At 43.0% G+C, this 15,320-nt stretch overlaps 1 protein-coding gene across 1 annotated transcript in view; it reads left to right on the plus strand.

Annotated features, from left to right (window-relative positions):
• Positions 1-11,973, plus strand: part of Aifm1 (apoptosis-inducing factor, mitochondrion-associated, 1) — a 38,419-nt gene extending 26,446 nt beyond the window's left edge. The window contains exons 10-16 of the mRNA XM_013018156.1: positions 81-188; positions 627-715; positions 2,587-2,727; positions 5,837-5,979; positions 8,022-8,146; positions 11,180-11,376; positions 11,707-11,973. Coding sequence (XP_012873610.1) covers positions 81-188; positions 627-715; positions 2,587-2,727; positions 5,837-5,979; positions 8,022-8,146; positions 11,180-11,376; positions 11,707-11,778 — 875 coding nt within the window. The 3' untranslated portion in view covers positions 11,779-11,973. The remainder of the gene's footprint in view (positions 1-80; positions 189-626; positions 716-2,586; positions 2,728-5,836; positions 5,980-8,021; positions 8,147-11,179; positions 11,377-11,706) is intronic.
• Positions 11,974-15,320: the final 3,347 nt, after the last annotated feature.

A 15,320-nucleotide genomic window follows, 5' to 3' on the forward strand; every position in this document is an offset into this window, starting at 1 on the left:
GAACTGCCTTCTCCTTTCTTCCTTCCCCACTGAGACTGGCTTCTGGCTTCTGCTATAACTACTGCTTTTCTTCTCCCTAGCTCGAGCCTTGGGAACAGAAGTGATTCAGCTCTTCCCAGAGAAGGGAAACATGGGGAAGATCCTCCCTGAATATCTTAGCAACTGGACCATGGAAAAAGTCAGACAAGGTAGAGAGACTATTTCCATATGCTACTCTGTTTCCTTTGAGTATGGCTTGAGGGTAAACTAAGCTTTATGAGGAACTCCCTTGATATAAGCCCTAGGGGTTTATCACCTGGCATGTGAAATGTTTCATGATTTTCCAGTCACCCAGGAAGTTCACAAACATTTAGAAGTACTAAAAATGGTTATGGGTAATAGCAGAGGTGAATCTGATCAAAGTATGTTATATGCATGTACAGAAGTAATCAGAAGGAAGCCACTTGGTACAATTAATCTATGCCAATAAGAGTAAACCATGGGTATAGGTTCTTGTGACTGTGCAGGGCTAATACATACTGAGAATGGCTGATTTTGCAATATAGGTGAAGCCTCTCTTGAGCCTCTGCTTTCTAGGAAAGTATCAGAATTCTGGACTAAGCCCTAGGTCTCATTTGCCTTTACAGAGGGAGTGAAGGTGATACCCAATGCAATTGTGCAATCAGTTGGAGTTAGTGGTGGCAAGTTACTCATCAAGCTGAAAGATGGCAGGAAGGTAAGAAGACAGACTGCCAGCAGGTTGGCTGGCCCTCCCCTCCCCTCTCCTCATTCTCATTTCTTCAGTTGACACCAGTGGATTTCATTTTCTTGGCAGCCACCATTCACCTGTCATGATTTTCTGAATTAACTATCTCCACATTGAAAGAGGGTGATGAAAGCCAGAGCAGGCACCTGGGAACTACTTTCCCTTAACGTTTTGATAGCTTTCCCTTAACCTTTTGACTCCTTGTTAGGGTGACAGATTTTTGTTCAGATGACATGGACTATGTGTGGGGCTGACAGAGGCTTATAAAGTAGAACTGAAAATGCATTTACTAGACATAAGTTGACCCATTATTATTTTGTGAGTGTGTGTGTGTGTGCGTGTGCGTGAACTTGCATGCCAGTACTGGGGCTTGAATACAGGGCCTGGGTGCTGTCTCTTAGCCTTTTCCTCAAGGCTAGTGCTCTGACCCTTGAGCCACAACTCCACTTCTGGCTTTTTGCTCATCAATTGGAGATAAGAGTCATGGACTTTTCTGCTCAAGCTGATTTCAAACCATGATTCTCAGTTCACAGGCTCTTTTTTTTTTAATTATGTATTTTTTGGGTCCAGTCGTGGGGCCTGAACTCTGGGCTTGGGCACTGTCCCTCAGCTCTTCAGCTCAAGGCTAGCGTTCTACCACTTGAGCCACAGCACCACTTCCGACTTTTTTCTTTTTGCTTATGTGGTGCTGAGGAATCGAACCCAGCGCCTCAGGCATGCAAGGCAAGCGCTCTACCACTGAGCCACCTTCCCAGCCCAGTTCACAGGCTCTTGAGTAGCTAGGATTATAGACGTGAGCCACAAACACCTGGCACCCATGGATTTTTAAAGTTCCAATCATTTGTTTGTTTTGGTAATACTGGGGATGTAACTTGAAACCTTGGATGTACAGAAAAATGCTAGACTACTGGGTTACATATCTAGCCCTTTGACAGAAGGAGTCTGGGTTAACTGGGTTCATAAGAAAATTCTTTTCGGGTTGGGAAGGCGGCTAGAGTGGTAGAGTGCTTGCCTTGCATGCACAAGGCCTTGGGTTCAACTCCTCAGTACCACATAAGCAGAAAAAGCCGGAAGTGGCACTGTGACTCAATTGTTAGAATGCTAGCCTTGAGCTGAAGAGCTGAGGTATAGCTCCCAGGCCCAGAGTTCAGGCCCCATGACTGGCCAAAAAATAAAATCTTTTCTAAACTAATTTTTTTAACATTAAACATGTTTGTTTTAATTATCCTTAAGTAGCTATATAAAAGGGTTTAAATTCAACTTGTCAGTTTTTTGTTTTTTTTTTTTATCGGTTGTGTGGCTTGAACTCTGGGCCTGGGCGCTGTCCCTCAGCTCTTCAGCTCAAGGCTAGCTCTCTACCACTTGAGCCACAGCACCACTTCCGGCTTTTTCCGCTTACATGGTGCTGAGGAATCGAACCCAGGGCCTTGTGCATGCAAGGCAAGCACTTTACCACTGAGCCACCTTCCCAGCCCCCAACTTGTCACAGTTTATGAGTATATTGCATCTTGATCAGTGTAACCCATCTCCATTTTGCCCCAATCTAACCTAACCCCATCCAATCCCCTGAAAACACTTGGTTCCCTTTTCACATATATGCACATTGAGTTTCACATATATGTACATATGATTTATTTGCTAACTATTCCTCTCTCCATTCATCTACCCTCCTGTCCCTTTGACCTCTCCCCCCTCACAATACATATTTCAGTTTCTTGGTATTCATTTTGTTAAACTGTTACTCAGGGGAAACTCTGATCCTTAATGACATGATGTGCAATTATTATCTCAATAGGCACAAGTAGAAACTGGTAATTGACTAAATTTCTTTTTTGCCTCAGGTGGAAACTGACCACATAGTGGCAGCTGTGGGCCTGGAGCCCAATGTTGAGTTGGCCAAGACTGGTGGACTGGAAATAGACTCAGATTTTGGTGGCTTCCGGGTAAATGCAGAGCTACAAGCACGCTCTAATATCTGGGTGGTAAGTGTGCTAGAGCATGACCAGGTACAATTGCCTGTGGGCAGGTCAGGCAGGTAGTATGCTAAGGCCCATTGATAGCTTAACCAAATAAGGTCAAAGTGTTTAGAGACCAAGGAAAGAGAATTGAAATTTGTGAACTGCTTCAATTAGGAAAACAAGTATGGCTTCACTGCAGGTTAGTAGAAGATGAGAAAAACAGTATATGGCTATAGAAACTGAACTCTTCCACCTCTGTTTGTTGGCAACAGCCATGACATAACCCCGTGGACATATGCACAGCTTTCACAAGTATCTGCTGTTCTTGTAGCTCAAATGCAAGTCCAAGGACTAGAAGATGAAATGGTTTTGTAACATGTCCCACTGAAAGGAGTATCACCATGCTTCATTGTCCTTGTGTGCTATTTTTAGCTGTTTTGGAAACCCTATTATGACACAAACAAGACTGTAGTATATAGGAGCCATGAAGTAATTTCCTCATTGTCAGATCATTACAAGGGTATGACTTTGAGCATGGACTCTGTAACTAAAGACATAAGGGCCTTGAAGGGATATTTTTCTCTCCAAAGATTGTTTTTCCTTTTTTCATTTAAGATAAAATGAGCCATGTGCTGGTGGCTCATGCCTGTAATCCTAGCTACTCAGGAGGCTGAGATCTGAGGATTATAGTTTGAACCCAGCTCAGGCACGAAAGTCTATGACACTCTTACCTTGAATTAAACAGCAAAAAGCCAGAAGTGTAGCTGTGGCTGAAGTGGTCGAGTGCCAGCCATGAGGAAAAATCTAAGGGACAGACCCTGAGTTCAAGCCCAAATACAAACACACATACATACATAAAAGAAAGAGCAAATGTACTGGATTTTTAAACCTGATATAAAAGTAATATGCATTTAACACAGAAGACACAGCCATGAAGGAGAAGGAGGGCAGTCACCTGCAGCAATCTTGAATGTTTTAGTGTATTTCCTTCCCTTTGTTTCCTTATGCAAGTTTTTTCTTAGTTCTACATGGTTGAGGTGAGCATACTATGTATAAACATTTATATTCTGTTCTTTTTCACTTAGCATCATAAATTTAAGCATTTTTCATCTTGCTTCAGACTCTGTAAACAATTTAATAGCCATATAATATTCTGTTAAATGGATTTCATAGTTTACTTTGCTATTGCTCATTTATTACTTTTTTAGGTTGCTTTGGGGGAGCCCAAGTAGCCATAAATGTGAGTAAGGGTTACAGAGCTCATATACCACACAGCTCACCCCTAGCTGGGGTTCTCTCAGTCTGCTGAGCCACTTACTTTGTTGAATCTATACTCTCTTAGTCACATTACTTGTTTACATTGCTCTGTAGTTATGAACAGTGCTGTATCTTTCTGTACTAATCCCACATGGTTCTTAGGCAAGGGTAGTGTCCATTCCATCTCAGCAACCCAGATAGCATAATGCTTTTTTTTGGGGGGGGTCTGTCATGGGGCCTGAATTCTGGGCCTGGGTACTGTCAGCTTTTCAGCTCAAGACTAGCACTCTACCACTTGAGCCATAGTGCCACTTCTGGCTTTTTCTGCTTATGTGGTGCTGAGGAATTGAACCTAGGGCCTCATGCATGCAAGACAAACACTCTACCACTGAGCCACCTTCCCAGCCCCAAGCATAATGCTTTTTATATATGTTAAATACCCCCATAAACACTTGAGTGAATACTAAATAATGGCCCCAAAACCGTTATCTTAGACAAGATTTCTACATGCAAGGCAGTCACATCTAAAAACTGGCTTCCAGATATAGAAGAATATTCTGAGCCAAGAGTGGTGGTGCATACCTATAATTTCAGCAGATCATAGTTATCAAATAGCCTGTCTGGTAAGGACAGAATGAACAGAAACAAGTGTACCTAAAGTGAAGTGAAGGAGACTCCAATTACTTTTGTGGAAGTAGAAATTCCTTTTATTTATTTATTTATTTTTCTGTCAGTTGTGGGGCTTGAATTCTGGGCCTGGGTGCCGTCCCTCAGCTCTTCAGTTCAAGGTTAATGCTCTACTACTTGAGCCACAGTCCCACTTTTGGTTTTTGGGTGGTTTATTAGAGATAAGAATTTATGGACTTTCCTGCCTGGGCTGGCTTTGATCTGCAGTCTTCTGATCTCAGCCTCCTTAGTAGCTAGGATTACAGGTGTTGGGAGGGCTGGGAAGGTGACTCGGTGGTAGAGTGCTTGCCTTGCATGTATGAGGCCCTGGGTTCGATTCCTCAGCACTACATAAGCACAAAAAGCCAGAAGTGGCCTGTGGCTCCAGTGGTAGAGTGCTAGCCTTGAGCTGAAGAGCTGAGGGACAGTGCCCAGGCCAAGTTCAATCCCCACAACCGGCAAAAAAAAAAAAAAACTATAACGGAGCTGGGCACTGGTAGCTCACATCTGTAATCTTAGCTACTCAGGAGGCTGAGATCTCAGGATTGCAGTTCAAAGCCAGCCCAGGCAGGAAAGTCCATGAGAGCCTTATCTCCAGTTAATCACCAAAAAAAAAAGCCCAAAGTGGATCTGTGGCTCAAGTAGTAGAGTACTAGCCTCAAGCTGAAAAGGCTTAGGGATAGCTCCCAGACTCTTGAGTTCAAGCCTACAACTGCCAAAAAAAAGTTCAGGGCACTAGTGGCTTGCTACCCAGGAGGCTGACATCTGAAGGTGAGGGTTCAAGTATAAAAGTCTATGAGGTCACTGTCTTGGTTAATTTTATTTATTTTAATGATTTTTTTAAGTTAGAGGAATAATGGCTCTAGTCTTTTGCATTCCATGCTAACATTAAACCTATTTGTTTAAATAGAAAAAAAAATGTCTATGAGACTCTTAACTCCAATTAATCACCAAAAAAGCCAGAAGTGGAGCTGCTCAAGTGGCAGATCACTAGTGTTGAGCAAAATAGCTCAGGGATGGGACCCAGGCCAGTGTGCTAGCACACATGCGTGCACACACACACACACACACATAACCTTTTGGTAATTTAGGCATCATTCTAGTGTATTGATAAAAAAAAAACATTAATTATCTAAGTATAAGGGTCCTTTGAACCTGTCTTTAGCCTGATTTTTGTTAAATCATGTATTCATGTTGTATATTTCCATAGGCAGGGGATGCTGCCTGCTTCTATGATATAAAGTTGGGTAGGAGGCGAGTGGAACACCATGATCACGCTGTTGTGAGCGGAAGACTGGCTGGAGAAAACATGACTGGAGCTGCTAAGCCATACTGGCATCAGTCAATGTTCTGGTAATCTGTACTGTGGGGACTCAATTGTGGTTAGAGCTCAGTATTAATAAGCTCATAACACAGAGTAATGGTTTGGTTTCTTTGTGGGCCAGTTAGCTTCATACTGATTGGAAAAATTCTATTTCATGTAATGGCCACTACCCCCAAGTGGCCATCGGGTTAAAATATCCTGTTAGATGAGGTAAGTAGGTGTTGAGGGCATCAACAATTCTAACAAAATAACTCTAAATTTGAGCTTTAGTAGGTAGTATAAAAGTGCCCTGTTAGAAATAAGCAGCAGTGTATTTTATTTTATTTTTCTGGTTACCCCTAATTAGCCCAACATACTGAAAAAAATACACCCTGCTCATAAATAACACTTCAGTACTTCAAAGTTAGTCACATAAGGCAATTCTTTGGAAAAGAGAAGGCTAGTGATTCAGATGTGTTACACACATGTAATTCTAGCACTCAGGAGGCAGAGACAGGATAGTCAGAAGTTCTAGGCCAGTCTGTATTATATTAGCAACAACCTGCCTCAAAGAAAAGAGAGAAAAGAAAGGTGCTCAGATACTGGTGGCTCACACCTATAATCTAGCTATCAGGAGATTGAGACCTGAATATTTAGGTTGGAAACTTCAGGCAGACAAATCCAAGAGACTCTCATCTCCATTTAACCCAAAAAGGCCAGAATTTGAGGCATGGCTCAAGTAGTAGAGTGCCCGCTGGGACTGAAGAAAGCTAAGAGAGTGTAGGAGGTCATGAGTTTAAGCCCCAATAGTTGCACAAAAAAACTGTACACATAAATTGACATGTTTCATTGAAACTACTTTGTTCAACTATTTAAAGATAATATAAATAATTTTAAAGGTATGATATGATAGTAGTTTCCAAATAACTGAAATGCCTCTTTATAGTATTCTAGACTTGTAAACTGAATTTTTCTGGCCAGTGCTGGTGGCTAACACCTATAATTCTAGCTACTTTTAGGTGGCTAAGATACAAGAATCACAGTTCAGGGGCTAGGAAGGTGGCTTAGTGGTAGAACACTTGCCTTGCATGCATGAGGCCCTGGGTTCAATTCCTCAGCACCACATAAGCAAAAATAAAAAAGCTGGAAGTGGCGCTGTGGCTCAAGTGGTAGAACGCTAGCCTTGAACTGAAGAGCTGAGGGACAGTGCCCAGGCCCAGAGTTCAGGCCCCACGACCAGACCCCCCCCCCAAAAAAAAAGAGTCACAGTTCAAAGCCAGACTTGACAGGAAATTCTGAGATTTTTATGTCCAATTAACTACCAACAAGTAGCCAAAAGTGGAGCAGTAGCTCAAGTGGTAAATCACTAGCCTTGAGTGTAAGAGCTAAATGACAGCATCTAAGCTCTGAGTTCAGACCCTAATACCAGCACACCAAAAAGAAAGAAGAAAACTGAAGGTTTATAAGGGACAGTACTATAAAGATTAATGGGATCAGAAGAGATTTCATAGTCCACAGAAGGAAACCCTCTTTAAAGTCTCAAAAGGGAAATCTTAAGATGTGTTTAAGATAAGTTACAGTGAGTAGTGAAGGTAAAGAACCCATCCCACCCCAAATGTAGCATGGAATAAAAACATGAATTAATTTCAGTAACATTAGATTATTGTATAAATATGTGATATGAGTAGTGGGTTTAAGGAAAAATAAAGATAATCCTGCTTTCTCATTGTTGTCTCCAGATGTCCTAGTGGCAGCAAATCAATTTGACATTTCTGTAGTTGTTATGCATCCGTAGTCCTTAGTTGGTTTAAGACTACAGTGTCCCAGGATCCTGGTAGTTCAGGCCTGTAATCCCAGCTACTCAGGATGGCTCTTACTTCCAATTAACAACCCAAAAAGCCAGAAGTGGAACTGTGGCTCAAGTGGTATGGTGCCAACCATGAGCACAAAAGCTCAGAGATGGCATCTAGGCCCTGAGTTCAAGCCCCAGGACCAGCACACACACAAAAAATGCAGTGTCTTGAAAATAAATGCTGCCATGTCATTTCATACAGTCCCTTGACAGAACCCCCTCTTCTTTTTTCTTCTGTAGGAGTGATTTGGGTCCTGATGTTGGCTATGAAGCTATTGGTCTTGTGGACAGTAGTTTGCCCACTGTCGGTGTTTTTGCAAAAGCAACTGAACAAGATAACCCAAAATCTGCCACAGAGAAATCAGGTAAGGAAGCCCAACCACCATTTTTCTTGGAAGAGTGTTGAAAAGAGTGGTCTGTAATATAGTCTCTGGAACAAGGGGATTCTGGTGGTGAAAGCCTCTGTTTTTATTGCACTTTGACAAAAATCAAGCTCAGAATTCTCTTCAGTGGTCTAAGATCTGGCAAAATGAAGTATACTAGTCAATGCACAGACTTAACTATTGTTCGTATCTGTCCTAGACAGTGGACAGCAGCCAATTCAGTTATTCTGTTGGTTTGTCTCTACAAGCCGGGAAATCTAGGTGATAAAACAAACCTGAACTTTTTAGGGATTTTCTTTTCTTTTATTTCCTGCTTCATGCTAACCTCAAGGACTGGGTATCAGAACCTTAGCTTAGGCCTTGCTATGTTCCATGGGCCCTGAGTAGTGAAGCTCAGGGTTGAGAAATTACTGAGCTACCTCTTATTTCATTTTAACATCTAGATACCAGGAGGTATCTCTAATGGAATGAGCTTCTCACACATACACACCTTTCATTATATCCTCATTCTTATTATGTGTCCTTTGCTCAAGTTACTTACATATTTTTTACTAGTGGTATTTCAAGGGCAAGTTGCTATTTAAAAAGAAAAAGACATTATATGGATCAGTAGGCTCTTTTCCTAAGTAATTTATTTTGTGCTGGTACTGGGGCTTGAACTCAGGGCCTAGGCACTCTCCCTTAGCTTTTTCACTCAAGTTTAGCATTCTGCCACTTGAACCACACCCCACTTCCTGTTTTTTGCTGGTTAGAGACAAGAGTCTCAGGGAGGATTGAAGGTATGGCTCAGGTAGTAGAGTGCCAGCAGTGAGTGAAAGCAAACATCAGATACAGAGTTTGAGTCCCAGTCTCAGACAAAAAAAGTCTCACAGACTTTTTGCTCTGGCTAGCTTTGGAGTGTGATCCTCAGATTGCAGCCTCTGGACTAGCTAGTATTACAGGCATGAACCACTGGTACCTGGCTCTAAACAATTTCTTTATTGGTGGTACTGAGGTTTGAACTCAGGGTCTCACACTTGCTAGGCGGGTACTTTTATCACTGAGCTACATCCCCAGCCCATACTCTTTAATTCTAATGTCTCTTGGTAAGTGGATCCAGGACAGAGACCCAGGGGCATGTGAACTACATATCACTATTCTATCTACTTGACAGTATTATCTAGAGCTTTCTGGTTCTCAGGAGACAAGATTGCCCCTTTCATGCCACCATATACTTCCCCCTATGAAAAGAAATGCCTCCACCATGGTGTTCCATACAGAAATGCCTTCTGTTTTGGCTAAAGCATCCACATAGCAGTTTTGTGCAATGGAACTTACTTCTGTGATGGACATATTTTATCTGTTCTCTCCAGAACATAAGCCACTGGCCCCATGTGTCTATTAAGCACTTGAAATATGACAAGGGCTGGGGCTATAGCTCAATAGTAGAATACCTAGTATCTATAACACCCTAGATTCGATTCCTAGCCCCAGAAAAGAATAAAAATGGGGGGAAGGGAATGCAAGCAAACTCCTCCACACACACAAATTTAGCTGGGTGCCAGGTGCTCATATCTGTAATCCTAACCACTCAAGAGCCTGAGGTTTGAGGATCTTAGTTCGAAGCCAGCCCAGGCAGGAAAGTCTATAAGACTCTATCTCCAATTAATCACAGAAAAGCTGGAAGTTAGCTGTGGTTCAAGTGATAGAGCACTCGTCTTGAGCAAAAGACCTCAAAGCCGGGTGCCAGTGGCTTGTGCTGGTAAACCCAGCTACTAAGGAGACTTAAGATCTGAGGATCATGGTTTGAAGCCAGTCCTGGCCAAAAAAAAAAAGTCCCTGTAATACTCTTTATCTCCAGTTAACCACTCAAAACTGGAAGTGGCTCTGTGGTCAAAGTGGTAGAGTGCTAGCCTTGAGCAAAAGAGCTCAGGGATAGCGCCCAAGCCCTGAGTTCAAGCCCCACAACCAACCAACCAACAAACTAAACTCAAGAACAGTGCTCAGGCCCTGAGTTCAAGCCCCAGGACTGACACACAAAAAATAACCCACACATTTTGGGGGTGTAGAATGGGGGAGATAGAAGGCAGAAGATTGATTAAGATTGATGTTGCCAGGTTTTGGTGGCTCATGCCTATAATGCCAACTACTCAGGAGGCTGAAATCTGAGGATTATGATTCAAAGCCAGCCCCAGGCAGGAAAGTCTGTGTGATGGTTATCTCCAATAAATCACCAGAAGACTGGAAGTGGAACTGTGGGTCATTAGAGTGATAGAGAGCTAGCCTTGAGCAGAAAAGCTAAGGGACGGTGTTCAAGCCCTATTACCAAAAAGAAAGAAAAAAGATACCTTGGATACATATGTGGAAATATCACAATGAAACACCCCATATGACTAATGCATGGTATTTCTTTTTGCCAGTTCTGGAACTTGAACTAGGGACCTAGGCCCTGTTCCTGACCTCCTTTTGCTCAAGACTAGCACTCTACCACTTGAGCCACAGTACCACTTTCAACTTTTTCTATTTATGTGGTACTGAGGAATCGAACTCAGGGCTTCATGCTTGTTAGGCAAGCCCTCGACCACTAAGCCACATTCCCAGTCCTGCATGGTAATTTTTAAAAGGAGAAAAAAATCTATGTTTTACTTAATTTGAAATAGGTATACATTGGTCAGTGGCTACTGTACTAAACCCTATAATGATATTTTTCAGAGGAGGACAGGAGCAAGCCTTTTGTAGTTTGAAGAGATCTAGATATCAGGAAATAAGCCATAACTTAGGTTTAAAATGAGGCAGTAAGGGAGGGAGGCTTGGCGTCAGACTGAACAGTGCCTGGAAAGTTGGCAAGGAAGAGCTTCCCTTAGCTTTGTCAGCACAGAGGCCTAGGCAAGGCCATGTGCACTGATGGGCACAGAAAGATAAATCATATAGAACTGCTTTAAGCAAGTCTTAAAAGACACTTGCCTTCTAGGATTTCCCAAGATCCTAATAACTGATGTTTGGATTTTGTGTGTTCGTTTCGGGGATTGACCACAGGTACCGGTATCCGCTCCGAGAGTGAGACAGAATCCGAAGCTTCCGAAATCACTATTCCTGCCAGTACCCCTACAGTTCCACAGGCACCTGCCCAAGGGGAGGACTATGGCAAAGGCGTCATCTTCTACCTCAGGGATAAAGTGGTGGTTGGGATCGTGCTATGGAACATCTTTAACCGAATGCCAATTGCAAGGAAGGTAGGTGCCTGTCAGAGCCGTTTAGGGGAAAATAGAAAGTGCTGGTGGGAAAACTCTCCTAGACTTCATCAGGTATCCTGAGCTATATTGTTCACCCAGGTCAGATTGTGCCTAAGTAGAACAAAGGCATGGCCTTGGCTCCAGAACACTTGTTTTTCATGAGATGTGGAGGGGTGGCTTCAGTTGGCAAGCCACTCATTTGGGGTTAGTAGAAAGCTGTTCCCACAACTCTCAGAGTATGCTAGGGCTGGCCTGGACAGCCCCATTGTGTGGGCCAGGCCTGGATGCACATGGAGAGAGTTAGGGACCCATTGTTATTTTCTTCCTTAGATCATTAAGGATGGTGAGCAACATGAAGATCTCAATGAAGTAGCCAAACTCTTCAACATTCATGAAGATTGAACCCTACAGTGGGACAGACAAGCACTTCTTTCCTCCCTGACTGCATATTGGATGGAAACTGGAGCATTTTTTCTATTCAACGAACTTTCTCTTTGTTGTATGAATGCGAATGACTGAGTCTTTATGCATTTTTTCAGCCACATGAGCAAATTCCTAATGTTCACATCACAAAATAAAATCTGATTCTTCTAAATTCTGTTCTCTTTTAAGGTAGGCAAGAGTGAAGAAGAAAGCTGTGCATAGATAGCAGACAGCAAGAATTGCAGCACTACAAGAGAATTTTTCTCAGTCATAAAAATTTCCTGCTCCATACTCTGAACTGCATTCCACTCTCTGAACTCTTGCCCCTTCACACATTGTCCATGCACCTGACCTCTCCTCTAGGGAAGATTGCTACCTCTGTGAACATTTTTCCAAGCCTGGGGTACATGGCCCAAACAGCAGAGTGCTTACCTAGCAAACATGAGTCCCTGAGTTCAAACCCCAATACCTTAAAAAAAAGGGGGGCTTTAAGACTTTCCTGGCCTTCCAAGCCCAGTCCTTTTTATGCATTTCCTGCTAGCCCATGGGTCCTGAAAGACAGACCATGGATTTAAGGTCTTGTTCATGATTATATCTCCAGAGGTATAGGCTATCACTCATAGTAGGTGGTTCATAAATAAACCGTTGTTGAATGAGTATATAAACATGCAAAATGAACTCAGCTTTTCTTGAAATACTTCCTGCCCCCAAACTGAATTATTCCTATAGGAGTGGTAGCAGAGGATATGTACTACAGATAGAATGAAGGGTTTAGAAGTCTAACATGGCCAGCCACTGGTCGCTCAGGCCTGTAATCGTAGCTACTCAGGAGGCTGAGATCTGAGGATCTTGATTCAAAGCCAGCCAGGGCAGGAAAATCTGTGAGACTCTTATCTCCAGTTCACCACCAGAAAACCAGAAGTGGTGCTGTGGCTCAAGTGATAGAGCACTTGCCTTAGGCTGAAAAGTACAGTGACCGGGCCCAGGCCGAGTTTAAGCCTCACCAACAACAACAAAAAAGTCTGGCTTGGTAGTGTATACCTGTAATCTCAGCATTTGGGAAATGGAGATAGGAGGATTTCAAATTTGAGGCTAGCTAGGATTACAGACATGAGCATCCTATTGTTATGCCAAGGTCGCAGGACCCCCATAAGAAGACCACTGAAGCCAGGTGCTGGTGGCTCACGCCTGTAATCCTAGCTACTAAGGAGGCTGAGATCTGAGGATCACAGTTCAAAGCCAGCCTGGGCAGGAGAGACCCTGAGACTCCTATCTCCAATAAACCACCAAAAAACCGGAAGTGGCGCTGTAGCTCAAGTGGTAGAGTGTTTGCCTTGAGCTGAAGAGCTGAGGGACAGCGCCCAGGCCCAGAGTTCAAGCCCCACGACTGACAAAAAAAAAAGACCACTGAGAATCAGACTCTACAGCTGTTTTATTTAAACGGGCTACAGCTCGGGCCTCGTCCTACACTCCGACACAGTGGAGCCTAGGAGGAGAGCCCCGTGCTAAGGATTGCAGGTCTTATAAAGGCACCCAATCAACCAGGTGTTTGGATTACCACCACATGTTGCTTTGCTAGACAGAAACAAGCAACAAGTGGTCACTGCCTCAAACTCTAACCTTTCACTATGAGATGGGAATTCCTATGCAGCTATAATTGCTGCTTACAAAGGTAAGGGTAAGATACTCCTAGTCCCTGAGTGTGTGTCAAAAAATCATTTTTAAAGGATCCAATTGTAAGCCAGACACCAGTGTCTCATACCTGTCATCCTAGCTACTCACAAGGCTGAGATCTGAGGATCACAATTCAGAGACAGCCTGGGCAAAGTCCATGTCACTCCTAGCTCCAGTTAATCACCAAAAAAGCCAGATGTAGAGCTGTGGCTCCAGTGGTAGAGCACTAGCCCTGAGTAAAAAGCCCTGAGTTCAAGCCCTAGTACACACAAAAAATGAATTAGGTAATTACCATTTGTCTTATTTTAATGGTATATGTAATTTAGTCTAATACTGTAACAGCTATTATCTTTATGTGTTATGTGATTGTAATTCAGTTGATTTTAATTAACTGATTCATCTAGTTACTGTTCATTGCCTACTAAGAGCCAGGTACATATCATAAATGGTACATGTGTAAAACATGGCCATTCCTTTTAAGGAACTCTGGATATAAGTGAGGAATGCAGGCATATAGATGCAGAAATTAAAGTATGTTGTGTTGCCAGGCTCTGGTGGCTTGTGCCTGTAATCCTAGCTCCATAGGAGACAGATCTGAGGATCACAGTTCAAAGCCAATCTGGGAAGGAAAGTCCCTGAGACCCTTATCTCCAGCTAATCAAAAAAAAGCCAGAAGTTGAGCTGTGGGTCAAGCAGTAGCTTAGGGACAGCCCCCAGGCACTAGGTTGAAGTCCTAAGCCTGGCACAAAAAAATAGGATGTGTCCATAGAAAGACAAAGTGCTGTGGAGGCACCACAGAAAGACATAAAAAATAATGTGGACACACCAAGAATAGAAAAATAACTACAGTGTCCATCCTTAGTCAACCACTGCTGCTACATCACTTCCCAAAACCTCGATTGGGCTGTTTCAGAAGGTACAATGACCGCCTCTCACCAGCACATTGAATTCAAAGTGTCCCATAGCCCTCCATGAGCTCAGTGCACCTGGCATGTCTGACCTTTCCCATGATTTTGTTTTCTTTGTTCCAGTATTAGGACTTGAACTCAGGGCCTGGATATTGTCCCTTAACTTTTTTTGCTCAAGGGTAGCACTCTACCATCTGAGCCACAACTCTACTTCTGGCTTTTATTAGTGGCTAATTGGAAGTAGGAGTCTAATGGACTTTTTTGCCCAGGTTGGGTCCACATTTGATCCTCAGATCACAGTCTTCTGAATAGCGAGGATTATAGACATGAGACTACTGGTGCCCAACTCCCATGATGCTTAGTATGCATATATCACACACACACACATCTGATTTGTTGCCACCGTGTAATGCCCAAACCCCTTTTACCTTTACCTTTCAAGGTCAAATCAGCTCTTGCCTTGGCATGGTATTCATTGGACTAGTATCCAGACTTGATTTCTATATTCTCTGACCTCAAGTTGCACTTAATATCTTTGAACTTAAGTGCTTTTTATTGATTGCTTTTATTTTTGACAGTTGTGGGGCTTGAACTTAGGATCTGGGTGCTGTCCTTGAGCTCTTTTGCTCAAGGCTGGTGCTCTCATTTTGATCCACAGTCCCAGTTCTGTTTGTTTTGTCAGTCATGGATCTTGAACTCTGGGCCTGGGCGCTGTCCCTGAGCTTTCTAGCTCAAGGCAAGCACTCTACCACTTGAGCCACAGAGCCACTTCCGGTTTTCTGGTGGTTAACTGCAGATAATAGTCTCACAGACTTTCTTCATCCAGCTGACTTGGAACTGTGATCTTTATCTCACCTTCCTGAGTAGCTAGGATTCCAGGCATGAGCCACCAGCTACAACTTTCTATTTTTTTAGTGTTTTTAACATGTATTAATTGTA

Source organism: Dipodomys ordii, unplaced genomic scaffold (genome assembly GCF_000151885.1).
Source record: "Dipodomys ordii isolate 6190 unplaced genomic scaffold, Dord_2.0 Scaffold38, whole genome shotgun sequence".
NCBI lineage: Eukaryota > Metazoa > Chordata > Mammalia > Rodentia > Heteromyidae > Dipodomys > Dipodomys ordii.